Source organism: Choloepus didactylus, chromosome 2 (assembly GCF_015220235.1).
Source record: "Choloepus didactylus isolate mChoDid1 chromosome 2, mChoDid1.pri, whole genome shotgun sequence".
NCBI lineage: Eukaryota > Metazoa > Chordata > Mammalia > Pilosa > Megalonychidae > Choloepus > Choloepus didactylus.
In genome coordinates this window covers 183,790,882-183,803,774 of record NC_051308.1, presented here as the reverse complement: position 1 = coordinate 183,803,774, position 12,893 = coordinate 183,790,882, and the positions used below count along the sequence as shown (strand labels likewise).

The following is a 12,893-nucleotide window of genomic DNA, read 5'->3' as shown; positions in this document are numbered from 1 at the left end:
CTTGTAGAGAAAGCCACAGAGAGAGAGGCTGCAGGGAGCCTGGAAGTCAAGGGAACCTGGGAGAGAAAGAAGATGCTGTCATGTGCGGTGCCATGTGCAGGAAAAGTCAAGGTCCAAGGATCGCTGGCAGCCAGCCCCATAATGACACAGTCTTCAAGGAGAAAGCACAGCCTTGCTGACGCCCGATTTCAGGCTTCTCCTAGCCTCAAAACTGTGAGCCAACAAATTCCTCTTGTTTAAGCCAACCCACTGTATGGTATTTGTTTTAGCAGCTGGGAAACTAAAACACTATCCTTTTATCTGACCTGTTGCTCTCCTGGCCCCTCTTTATCCATTCTGCTATTCCTGGCTGGACCAGACTAGGCCTCATCCACGAGACAAGCATGCTGACTGGGGTGGGGATGGCAGAGGACTGGAGTGGGGCAATAGATCTCTTTTTTTCATCTCTCAAGCTGGGAACCAATTGAAAGACAAGATATCAGAAGCAGGTAAACAGTGATTTAATAATTACTGACTAAATCTTGAAAGGAAGACATGGCTTAGATGTACCCAGTGAACATCTTAACACTTGAACCCAGAATCAAATGGTTGCTCTGGTCACAGGCAGAGATGACAGCAGCCCTCACAGGGCTGGGCCTGTACTGCTGGGCCAAGAAGGCACAGGGAGCTCTCAGCCCTGTCCCCTCTGTGGGAAGGCAGAGCAGACAGAGCCTGAGCCCTGCTCCTTTCCTGCGCCGGGTCTAACTGTTGGGATTTGTCAGTCCTCCTCTTGCTGACCAGGGTGTTTGTCTTAGTTTCCTAGGATGGCCCTAACAAAGGGCCATAACCTGTGTGGTTTAAATCAACAGGAATTTATTATCTTGCAGTTTTGGAAACCTCTAGGGGAGGATCCTTCCTTGCCTCTTCTAGCTTCTGATGTTTGCAGGCTATGCTTGGGGTGTCTTGGCTGGTAGATGCATCTCTTCCATCTCTGCTTCTAATATCTTCACCCCATGTCTCTCCTCCTCTTCTCATAAGGATACCCCGCCCCCCCCAATCCAGTATTACTTCACCTTAACTTGAGTACAGCTGTAGAGACATTATTTCCAAATAAGGTCACATTCAACAGGAGTTAGGACTTCAGCTTATCTTTTTGTGGGGACACAATACAACCCATAACATTTGAGGACAGTTTCCTCCCATAATTTTCCTCCTGGGGAGAAGAGTAGAAATACCCTTATTTCTAAGGCAACATGGAGATTGGGGAATGTGTTCTCCCCAATCCCGACCCAGCAACAGAATAGTTCCGTTTGCTTCAGAGCAAAGGCCCAGGAACTGTTTCTGAGCCTTCACAGAGCATGGAAGTGGGCTGGGGTGGGGGCCATGGAGACCGGGGCGGGTGGACATCAGGCAGGACCCCATGTACCCTAGCTGGACTCCTTCTGTTCCAGGCCCATCGGTCCCCAGGATTGAAGAGAGGGGGAAGGATCTGATTTGGAACTGTAGGCAATTCCCTCCTTAGGGGGCAGCTGAGGCACTGTGGAGTTCAGAGCATCTGTGCAGAATTCCTTTTCTGATGCCCCAACCCTTCAGCTGTTCCATTCTGGAATACTCGGCCTGTTTGTCTCCTCCATCCTGGGCTCTGCAGCAGGTCATGCAGGTCAACTGCTGACTTAATGTTGAGTTCCTAAAGCAGCTTTGTTCCTTTAGCAGCATTTACCCCCTGCTGCCAGGCACCCCCTCACTTCAGCAGGGGTCATGGCCAAAGGAGCAAGAAGAGCTCCGGATGTATGGAAGACCAGGAAGTGTAGTCAAGAGCTATATCTTCTGGCTCTAAATCCCAGATATGCTGTTTACTAGCTGTGTGACTTTGGATGAGTTACTTAGCCTCTCTGTGCTTCAGTTTCCCCCTACATAAAACAGCGCTATTAGTAGCTCCCTCATGGTGTTGTTGTGAGAAGTGAGTTCATTCAAAGCCCTTAAGATGCGTGCCTGGGTCGTACTAACGACTCAGTGAAGGCCAGCTGCTCTCTTTATGGGGCCAGGGCTGGGGAAAAGGATGAAACAGTCAGGGAACAGGGGTTGTACTCTGCTATATATTGAGCTCTTGCCTCCAACCTTTCCCTCTCCTGTCTCCCACAGGTTGATTCTATTTTCCTTCTAAAGTGGCAATCTGATCATATGGCTCCTCTCCCTACAAATTCTTCAATGGCTCCCCGCTACTCACAGCAGTGAGATTTTAGCTGCAGATTTTTGAATCCATGAAATTACATGCAAATTTTTTATTCCTTGGAAGACAGCTTCATATTCTCAAAGGAATCTGTGATTCCCCCTTAAATTAGAGGCTCACATCCAAATTCTTCATCTCAACATACAAGGCTACTCCCAACCTCCCTCTCAAATCTCCTCTCCTTCATCACGGTCATGCTGCAATTCTCTCCATTACCCAGAAATAGACCCCATCATTGCAACATAGGTTGTGGACCTTTTACTGTAGAGACGCAATAGCAAACCTGACCCACCCTGCAAATTTCCAAGAACATGTACAGGGAAATGCAAAGAAATATTGAGACAGGCCATGGAGAGGCAGCGATTTAATATCCAACTGTAAGGACAGACAGAGTCTTGCTACTCAAAGTGTGGACACAGCCCAGCAACAGCAGCATCTCCTGGGGGCTGGCTAGAAATGCAGAATCTCAGGCCCCGCCCCAGATCTCCCACATTCCAACGAGATCTGCAGGTGATTCGTATGCACATAAACACTTGAGAAGCACTGGGCTAGAACATTTATTAATGTAGGTTTTTTTGCTCTTAAAATGTAATTTGAGGTCAACATAAATCCAGTTAAGGCATTTCTAGCTCATTGTTTGCTCCATTCTCTCCACCTCTGAGCAGCACTGTCACCTGCCGGGGTTCCTGCGCTGGGACTTTGAGCCTCTCTGATGAATCACAACAGCATAAAGAAGTTGGCTGCCCTGGATCTGTAATCCTTTATGGATTATAAATTGTATTCCAAGGCTTCTATCAGCTGTTCCTTGTGCAACACCTCCAAGAGGTAGGTTATATGGTGATTTCTGTGTTTAGAGATGACGAAACTGGGGCCCAGGGACTTGCGTGACTCACCCAAAACACAAAGCAAATCAGCAAGATGAGAACTCAAGCTTTTGAGTTTCAAATGTAAGGCTCACCGAACTTTGATGTCTTTCCTTTTTATGTAAGGGTGACTTACACAGAAGAGAAGATAAGAAAGAAGAAATTGGTAGAGAGCCTTATGTAAGCTACTGAGTTTGAGGCACAAACACACACACACACACACGCGGGCCCCAGGCTGGAATGCTCTGCAGTCAGGAGCCTCAGGAAACCTGGGAGCAGGTGTTTGCTCACGGGGCCATGGAGGGAGAGGACCAGGGATCACCACAAGGCCGTGGAGGAAATGTAGTGGTTTCTAGACATTAGTAACCTATCCCCAGAAGGAAGCTCATTCGGATTCATTTGTTTCTTCTGCCAGGTTTGGAATAGCTGATATAACTAGACTCTGCCTAAATACACTGTGGTATTTGGTGTATTGGATTTCCTATTTCCTGATTAATTCCAATTTCTCTGGAACAAATGGAAGCCACTCAATGACTCAAAAATGGCCAAGACCATATTTTTGGCATTGATGCCAATGTGCTTTTCCTGCCTTGTCTGGGTTTAAGATTTCTCTATTCACCCTATCTAAACAAAGTCCACAAGTGGGACTTGTTTGTTTTCACCCATGTGTATGGTGATTTTCCAAGGGTCGTCTAAGAGTGACTGCCAGGATGGCTGTGTAGGTCCCTCCCCATCCTTTCCAGTCATGCATTTTCAATGGGACATATTGTATATAACAATTAAAAAAACAAAAAGACAGTGCACTTTAAAATTCCATGTAAAAAGTATTGCTTGTCTAATGTGCTCTTGCCTGCCCACTTGCTACACGGTGCTACAAAGGGTACAGACAGAATTCAAGCCTGTAGACATTTTGGATTCTCAAAGGACCCCAGTGCACCCTGCACCTTGCTCCTTGTTCTGAACCCCTTGTAGTTTGGGGGCTTGGCCTAAGGCAAAAACTACAAAGCATCCTAATAAGCAGAATTATACAACAGGAATGTATGTGCATATTTGACATAGTTTCTTCTCTCCAAGGGCGGCCTTCTGACTATGACCCCTGCCTGTTCCAAGGGCGATGGAGGCGTCCAGAGAAGGAGCCTTTTGTTTCTCCTGCCAGTTCTTCCCGCAACCCCTAGGGCCCCAGGGACCTGCCCTGCTCCGCGTGGGCCCGCAGAAGCCCTGCAATTTCCACATGGGCGGGCGATTTCAGAACGATGGACAAAGCTGTGCGGCCAGCCTACAAGGGAGAGAGAAAATGAGAAATAGATTTAATCTCATCTGCCCCAGTCTCTAAAAACTCCAACATGGGTACCCCGTGAGGGGATGGACCCAGACACCCAGGAAAGGGGGGAGAGTCACATGGCCAGGGCATCATGGGAAGTGGGTCCCGCTGCCACGGAAATGGTACACACTCTGGGAAATCTGCACCAATGGAAATAAAGAAATATCACTTGGTTTTTAATATTCTCTTTTTAAAATTTACAGAGGAAAGAAAATAAGTTGTCTATTATTCCATTACAGAGACTTGAAGTTAATTTTGGTGTATTTCCTTTCAGTGTTCTCTCCTGTGCAAATTTTTGTTTTTGTTTTTAAATAGCAGTATCACAGTATATATCAATTTCAAACCTGCTTTTATTTTATGACGTGCTGAGATTTTTCCATGTTCTTATGCTGTCATCACAGCACATGAATTTTTAATGGCTATATAATATTCCATGATTTACTGAACCATTTACCTTCTACTGGATCCTCATGATATTTCCAAGTCTTCACCATCATAAACTTGGTGCAAAAAGCATGTTCCCACTTTTAATTATTTCCTAAGGACCGACTCTCAGAAGTGACGCTTGGCACCATTTTTGACCCCCGAAGCTCAATACCATAAGGCTTTTTACACTATTTGCAGCAATGTGGGACGCCGCTGGTCCCCCCAGGCCTCACTGCCTAAAGATGCAGCGGCTGTCTGGTCACTCTCTAAAGAGGTGAGGGCAGAGCCGACATCAGGCAGGAGGGGCACTGTGGGTGGGTGCTGAGCTCGGACGGCAGCCACAGCCTCCTAGGAGTGCTCAATCCCATATCCAGGATTCTGAAATCTAAACACTTTTCTGGTAACACATTTGGAGGCAGAACCCGACCTGAAGCTATCTGTGATCCTTATTTAGCCCACGAACACTTTAACTGGAAGGGGAGAAGGGCATGTAAGACCCCACCAGATTATTCTCTCTTCCACAGAACAAATACAGAATTACCTTCCTAACATGGGAATAATTCTTTCACATAAGCAGTGGGAAGTGTTGACACTCGGCTTAAAACTCTTCAATCTTACCCTTTGTTCCAGGATTCTAGAATCCAGCAGTCTTTGGGGCTCCACACATGTAAATAACTATGATTCACGGCAAAAAGCCAAACAAGCTGGAAGAGGAAAAGACGGAGCTCAAAGGAGAGAGGGAAACTGCCTGCTGCAAGAAGGCGGAGTAGGGAAGTGGCACTTCGTGGGACCCCGAAAGATGCCACATGGTCTTTGCAAAATAAACAAAGTTCTTTCCCTGAAGAAGCTTGTACATTTTTCCCACTGCCATTTATAATTTTATACTTGTGAGGTTATTTGATAAATCTTGGACTCCACAAGGTCAATCTGACCCCATCCCAGCCACTGGCCTGGTACCCAGCACTTGGTGGGCCCTGAGTAAGCACTGTTGAAAGAGGGACTGCAGGGATGCGAAAATAAAGGTATTAATTTCAATTTGATGAAGTTGAGCAACTTCAATCCCAGTGAGTATTTTCTTAGATCCGGCACTTCTGGAACAAAGCAAAGATCTTAAGCAGGAGCGCCCTGTAGAAGCCCCACGCAGGAAGGGCCTGGGTTGAGGTAGGCCTGCCGTTTTTCACTCTGCACTCTGTCCTGCTGTGCTTCATCAACCCTGCAGCACCGTGTAAACACGAAGAGTGTGTGATTACCACTATTATGGGAAAGAGCCGCAGGGCCAGTCCCAGGGGACACGTGTGCCTTTTAACGGGGCCCGTCTGGAGGCGGCAGCCGGCATCTGTGACGTCCTTGTCTGCAGACACAGAGTGGGGACCTGCTCCCGGGAGGTGTGGCCGAGAGACCACCAAGGATGGGCAAGTGTCCCTCAAATGCCTCTGCCCAAGCCCTCAGTGGCTGAAGGCCTAAAACTAAGGCCCCATATTATGTTCTGCCTTGACTGGCCTGGCTGCAAGTTCCCATCCCCCTCGGCTCCTGCAGATAAGGTGCCCTAGTCAAACAATCTTTCTTATACAGGGGACCAGGCACAGTTCCTGCTCATCCCTAAGTAGCGGGTTTCAGTTCTCCGCTAGCCTGCAGAATCGTTCAAACAAGCGAGTCACATCCTCCTGTGGGAACCGGGGGATTTGATACACAAAGCCTGCCTTCCACAGGCCCTGGTGGTTCACTCTGTTCCCAAGTGCAGCCACCATGTGGCCCCATGAGGCCTCTGTTTGTGAGTATATGTGACCAATAAGCTGCTGTTGAGCTCCTCTGCCCTGTGTCAGGTGCCGTGTGTTTGACTGTCCCCACAACTCTAGGGTGGGATTCCATCCCTCACCAGCGTGGTGAATAGGGGGTGATTAAAACACCCTGGAACAAGTCGATAGTGTGCAACTCCAGTGAGAGCCAGATATGGCATGCCCTGCTCAGCAGCACTGAGGGCCTCGTTAAGGAGACCCTGATCCTGCAACCTGAAGAGACAGAGGGGTCTCAGGCAGCTGGTGCACCTGTGTGTGTGTGTGTATGACTGTGTGTGTGTGTGTGTGTGTGTGTGTGTGTGTGTGTGTTGGGGAGGGTGTTTTTTGATCTGACAGGAACTCACTGAGAGCCTTCTATATATCAGGCCAAGATGAGCAAGACACAGTCTTTGCCTTCAAGAAGCTATCAATTTGATGGGTGCTTTGCAGAAGCTGCCAAAACAAGCCCTTCAAAGTGTGAGCCCCTGGGGCCCGGTGCTGGGTCCCTACCCAACCTCCCTGTCTTGGCAGCTGGGAGGAAAGCAGTTGATGCGAATCTAGTGGGCCAGCCCCAGAGAGGCTGGACAGCCTGTTCCCTTGAACTGTCTTCTTATCCTAAGGAAAGTGCCTTGTCTGCTCTTCTGGGGGTGCCGCATTATACTGAACTTCATTAGCAGGATGAGAGGAACCAATTTCAGGACATGAGTTCTCCATATTTTAAGGATATTACCAAGTAATCCCTGCTGTCAACATCTAAGCCTTCACAGTAAAAATGAATATTGCAGTGATGTGGTGATTATCGTAAGGGCTTAGCTCTCCCCTTAAATGCACAGTGCCTGGGACAGGGCTTGGTGCTTGGGAGGGCCTCAGTCAACACTCCCCTTTTCCCCCATGCACCCCAGAAATTGCTCACCCTGTGGATGTAGAGACTGTGTTCATCCAAGTCACCCTCCCTAGCCCCGGAGATAGGAAACGTCATTGTAAATCCAGAATCAGCCCTGACCCCAGCAGGCAACACCTGATTGGGCAACGGGTGGGATCTGGAGCCCACCTTGCTGGTGGGCCTGCTGCCCAACTGCCTGGACCCCCTGTGCTGGCCGGGCTTTCCCTGATGATTGTCCTCTTCTACCACACTAGCCCTTCTGCCTCCATCTCCCATTCAGCTCCAGCTCCTCCCCTCTGGACTTAGAGCCCTCCCTGCAACTGCAGCCAGCCTCGCTCTTTCTGATCCAGCATCTGACTGGGACTGGATGGCTAAACCCTCTTGGATTTCAGGATGCTCCTAAACCAGAGTTTCTTAATTGCAGCCCTCTTGACAGTTTGGGACAGATAATTCTTAATTCTTTGTTGTGGAGGAGTTGACCTGTGCACTGTGGGATGTTTATCAGCATCCCAGGCCTCTACCCACTTGGTACCAGGAGTATCCACCCCAGAGTTGTGACAACCAAAAATGCCTCCAAACATTGCCAACTGTCCCCTGGGTAGCAAAATTGCCCTTAGTCAAGAACCACTGGACTAATTTGAGTATGTCTCCCTTTGGAGGCCAGTCTCCCTCCCCTGATAGGCCACCCTAAACACAGACTTTCATTCTCCCTCCTCTCTCCAGATGCTGCCAGCTAATGCCAAAGTACGTCCCTGCTCATTGCTATGGTAGCTGTTTTGTTTTAATTATCACTTCATCTTTTTTTTAATAACAACATTTACCATTAACTGATGTTGGATACGGGCTTTACAAACATTACAATATTTAGGTATGGTCTATTACTATCCTCATTTTACATATGAGGATACTGAGGCTCAGAGTGGTTAGGTGATCTCCCTAGAGGCACACAGACAAGGAACCCACAACTCAAACTCAAGTGTTTATTTTAAAGTCCATGTTTTGGACAATCATTCTTGAATTGTCCAAAGTGCATCAGTGCTTGCCACCACTGTCCATGTGTCTTCCTCCATGTCCTGAAAGCAGCCACTTAGATGTCTTTTACCTTTGACAGTCTCCCAGAAGTGCCCAGGGGATGCTCTCAGACTCACTGCCTGATTATCCCACCTGACCAGGGTTTGCCAAAGCTCATCCCCAGTCTGGCCCAGAGGCCTCTCCTTTCAGGCCTCCCTGTGGCAGCAGCAGTGGGTGCTCCTAAGAGGACTCTGAGCCTTTCAAGCACGGGACTGTTCCAGATTACATGGTCGCCTCCTTCCCCAAAGTGACCCAGCAGGTAGCTTAGTAACACAGATCCTTTGAATCTCTGGATCTATCCTAATGTTTGGAAAAAGAGGCTCTTCTTTCCGGCAGCCCACCCCTGTTTCCAAATGAATTTCAAGAGGGTCTGAGCTCTGTAATGACCTCAGAAATGGCTATGGGGCAAAGCTGAGGTGGAAGGGACCTGAACACATTGGGTGGTGAGGCCTGCTGCTGAGCATGGCTTGAGGGACAGCAGCTCCACAATCACTGATGGGACAAGCTCAGGTTTGTTCAGAAGTGGTCTATCAGGCTGTCTCTGAGCAGGGAAGGAACTCCCTATTCCTCCCCAGGCTTTGTTTCCGTTGAGCTGTGGATGTTAGGAAAGTAGAGAGAACTCTATTCAATGCTTTAAATGTATGCCAAAGCATTAAATTACAGTGCCAACATTTAGGTTACTGGAGTCAGACCTAGGTTTGAATTCCTGCTCTGCAAATAGGCAGCTCTGTTTCTATGTCAGTAAAAATAGGGATCACAGTATCTACATCACTGGATTATTGAGCGGATTAAGTGAGGTAATAGAGGAAAAAGGTTTGGTCCTTCTAGTACTCTAGAAATATTGGCTACCATAATCATCAGTAAGAGGATCAATTGTTGATCAATTGTTAATTCTATCACTGTGTGTATGGCAGGTGCTCTGCTAGGTGCTAGGGATTCAGGGGGGACCAGAGACATGGGCCCTTCAGTGTGGCATCACTGATGATGACGGGGCTTGACAGAGCTGGGTTCCACTAGCTGTGTGAGCTTGGGTATGTGTCCCAACCACTCGGTGCCTCTATTTCCTCAAGTGCAAAGTGGCGGTAGTAACAGAATCAACCTCATAAGGTAGTTGTAGAATGTAAATGAGATGCTCCACGGCAATTGATACTTGTTAGCTATCATTATCATCGTTGTCATCACTGGTATCGACATCATCATCACCTTACAAGGAAGTTTATTTAAAAGGCCTGTGCCTGGCAATGCAACTTCAGGGTGGCTTGATAAAATGGACCACTCTATAAGGTGGATCCCTGTTGAGAGGGGACATAATTTGTCACTGGTCCCTTCATCTAGCTTTCCAGAAGTCCACACAAGCCAGGTCAGACTCCCTGGCCGAGCTGCTGTCTCACAGCCCAGGAGCTCTTATTGCCGTGACCAGATGAGGCTCAGGGCCAAGGCCAGGCCTTGGCACACTTCCTTGGGATGGGGCTGTGAAAGGCTAGGGTTTTGGGTTTCCCAGTTCCAAGCATTTACCATGGCTCATCTCATTTAAACCTCACCACAACCTTATGAGGCTATTCTGTTGCTCCCGCCATATGGTTCTTTGAATATTGCTGGTTGTCAAGGCACCACTCGGGACCAGAAGTTAAACACCGGGCTTGCTACTTGCCGGTAAGTCTCACCTTGTCTATCAGGCTGCTGTCGCAGGCCGGGTGTGCCAAGAGCAGCCGCACCATGTCAGTGTTACCATGGTGACAGGCCAGCATGAGGGCGGACGAGCCATCGTGGTCCTGCAGGTTGACATCTGCCCGGCAGCTCAGCAGTGCTTGGACCATGTCCTCCCTGTCGTGGCTCACTCCCAGCATCAGCGCAGTCTGGCCTCCCTGCACGCAGAACCACAGAGATCTGCTGGGGTTGCCGCCAACGGGGAAGGGCTCCTTCCCTAGCCTGGGGGTGCTCAGTGAATATTTCTCAAGAAAATGACCATTGATAGGAATTTTTTTCCATCCCTGGGATGGGATGCATCCTTCTCTGCCAGTAAACTTTTCTCCCCCGCAGTTGTTTTTTTTTAATTCAGTTTTATTGAGATATAGTCACATACCATACAATCATCCATGGTGTGCAATCAGCTGTTCACAGTACCATCTTATAGTTGTGCATTCATCACCCCAATCTATTTTTTGAACATTTTCCATATACCAGAAAAAGTAAAAATAAGAATAAAAAATAAAAGTAAAGAACACCCAAATCATCCCCCCATCCCACCCTATTTTTCATTTAGTTTTTGTCCCCATTTTTCTACTTATCCGTCCATTATGAGCCACATGGTTTTCACAATCACACTGTCACCCCTTGTAAGCTACATTGTTATCCAATCATCTTCAAGAGTCAAGTCTACTGGGTTGGAGTTTGATAGTTGCAGGTATTTACTTCTAGCTATTCCAATACATTAAAACCTAAAAAGGGTTATCGATATAGTGCATAAGAGTGCCCACCAGAGTGACCTCTCGACTCCATTTGGAATCTCTCAGCTACTGAAAATTTATTGTGTTTCATTTCGCACCCCCCTTTTGGTCAAGAAGATGTTCTCAATCCCACGGTGTCAGGTCCAGATTCATCCCCGGGAGTCATATTCCATGTTGCCAGGGAGATTTACACCCATGGGAGTCAGGTCCCACATAGTGGGAAGAGCAATGAATTTACCCAGCAAGCTGGCTTAGCTAGAGAGAGATGGCCACATCTGAGCAACAAAGAGGTACTCAGGGGGAGACTCTAAGGCACAATTATAAGCAGGTTTAGCCTCTTCTTTTCAGTGACGAGCTTCATAAGGGCAAGTCCCATGATAGAGGGCTCAGCATACCAAACCATCAGTCCTCAATATCTGTGAGAACATCAGCAACAACCCAGGTGGGGAAGCCCAACACTTCTGCATTTTCCCCCAGCTCCCCAGGGGAGCCCTGCATATATATTTTTATTCTCTGCCAAAATTACTTTGGGATGTGTCTCTGCCAGTAAGCTTTTACTCCTCTTCCAAGACAGCAGTCAAACACTACCTCCTCTCTGAAGCTTTTCCTTAGCTCCCTGGGCTCGGGATTCATAACTCAGCCCAGCACTGACTGCTTGGCATTGCCAACTGTCAACCTTTCTCTTTCTCAGGGACTGTGAAAGTTTTGATGGGAGGGACTAAGTCTTTTTCATCTCTGTCTTCCAGTGCCTGCCACCGAGTATATGCTGATATTGAATGATGGAATAAATGAAGGATTGAATACTTCAGCACCATAGAGTTTTACAGTCTGACTCTCTTTATGAAGCTTCGGTCTGTTCTGAATGCCTCTCATATTTTCACATTTTGTAATCTTATTTTTAAAAAATTATTACAAGTTTAATGACACCCAGAACCCTCTTGCAGCAACAGGATGTCTCCATTTCCCTGTGGTCATCTCTAATCTGTAGCCATTGACAATAATTTCTTACATCCCTGCAATCATCAGTGGATGGAGCAATCAATCAGAGTAAGAAAGTTGAGTCCAGCTCTAGTTCTGCTTTTTACTAGTGTGTGACACTGGCCACATCACTTGTCTTCCCTGAATCTTGGTTTTTCTTTTCTTAAAAATTAATACAATGATCTGCCCTGTGTACCTCACAGGGCTTTTGTGAGAAACACATGAGATAAAGGATGGAAATGTAGTAATGTGTGGTAGAATTTTTCTGACCATCATTTCTCATTTCTCACCTATTTTTCCTTTATATATACATTCCTCTCATATGATTTCTTATATTTTGGGTTCATGGTTCTCTTGAGATCCAAGAAAGCCAGGTTTGTCTCCCTGCCCACACACCAGGCTTTGTCAGGTTGTAAGAACAAAGCAAAGACTTCATCTTCTCTTCTTTCAGATCCCTCCTGACTCTGAGCACAATGTCTTACACATAAAAAGTGCTGAGGTGTTAATTGATTAAAGCTCCAATCTGCAGTCACTGATGGATTATGTTTTTTTGCCTAGAATGCTGAGACTTAAAGAAAGGGGAAACATCCTGACTCTACTACTCATGAGCTTTGTGAATGTAGGCAAGTTAACCTCTGTAACTTTTCCTGATCTGGTAAAGGGGGAATGATTAATAATATTACCTCCCTCTTGGGGCTGCTGTGAGAATTAAATGAGTTAGTACATGGGAAAGGCCTAGAACAAATCTAAGTGCTTAATAAGTGCTAGGTAAGTGTTAGCTATGATTATCATTACAAGGATTAAAGATAATGCATGACAAATGCTTGGCACATAGGAGGTACTCAATACCTGGGAATGTATTAGTAGGTATCCCTGGCTCCCCGTTTCTCTGGAACCCAGATAGGTCTTTCCAGAGAAGT

General features: G+C 47.1%; 1 protein-coding gene across 3 annotated transcripts in view; it reads right to left on the bottom strand.

Moving 5' to 3' along the window:
• Positions 1 to 2,558: 2,558 nt before the first annotated feature.
• KANK4 (KN motif and ankyrin repeat domains 4) overlaps positions 2,559 to 12,893 on the bottom strand; it is an 80,637-nt gene continuing 70,302 nt past the window's right edge. For 2 of the 3 annotated variants that reach the window (XM_037827053.1, XM_037827051.1), the window contains exons 10-11: positions 10,213 to 10,413; positions 2,559 to 4,348 (exon numbers count right to left, since the gene is read on the bottom strand). In XM_037827053.1, the coding sequence (XP_037682981.1) occupies positions 4,244 to 4,348; positions 10,213 to 10,413 (306 nt within the window). In that variant the 3' untranslated portion in view covers positions 2,559 to 4,243. The remainder of the gene's footprint in view (positions 4,349 to 10,212; positions 10,414 to 12,893) is intronic. The other variant, XM_037827054.1, reaches the window with a different exon arrangement.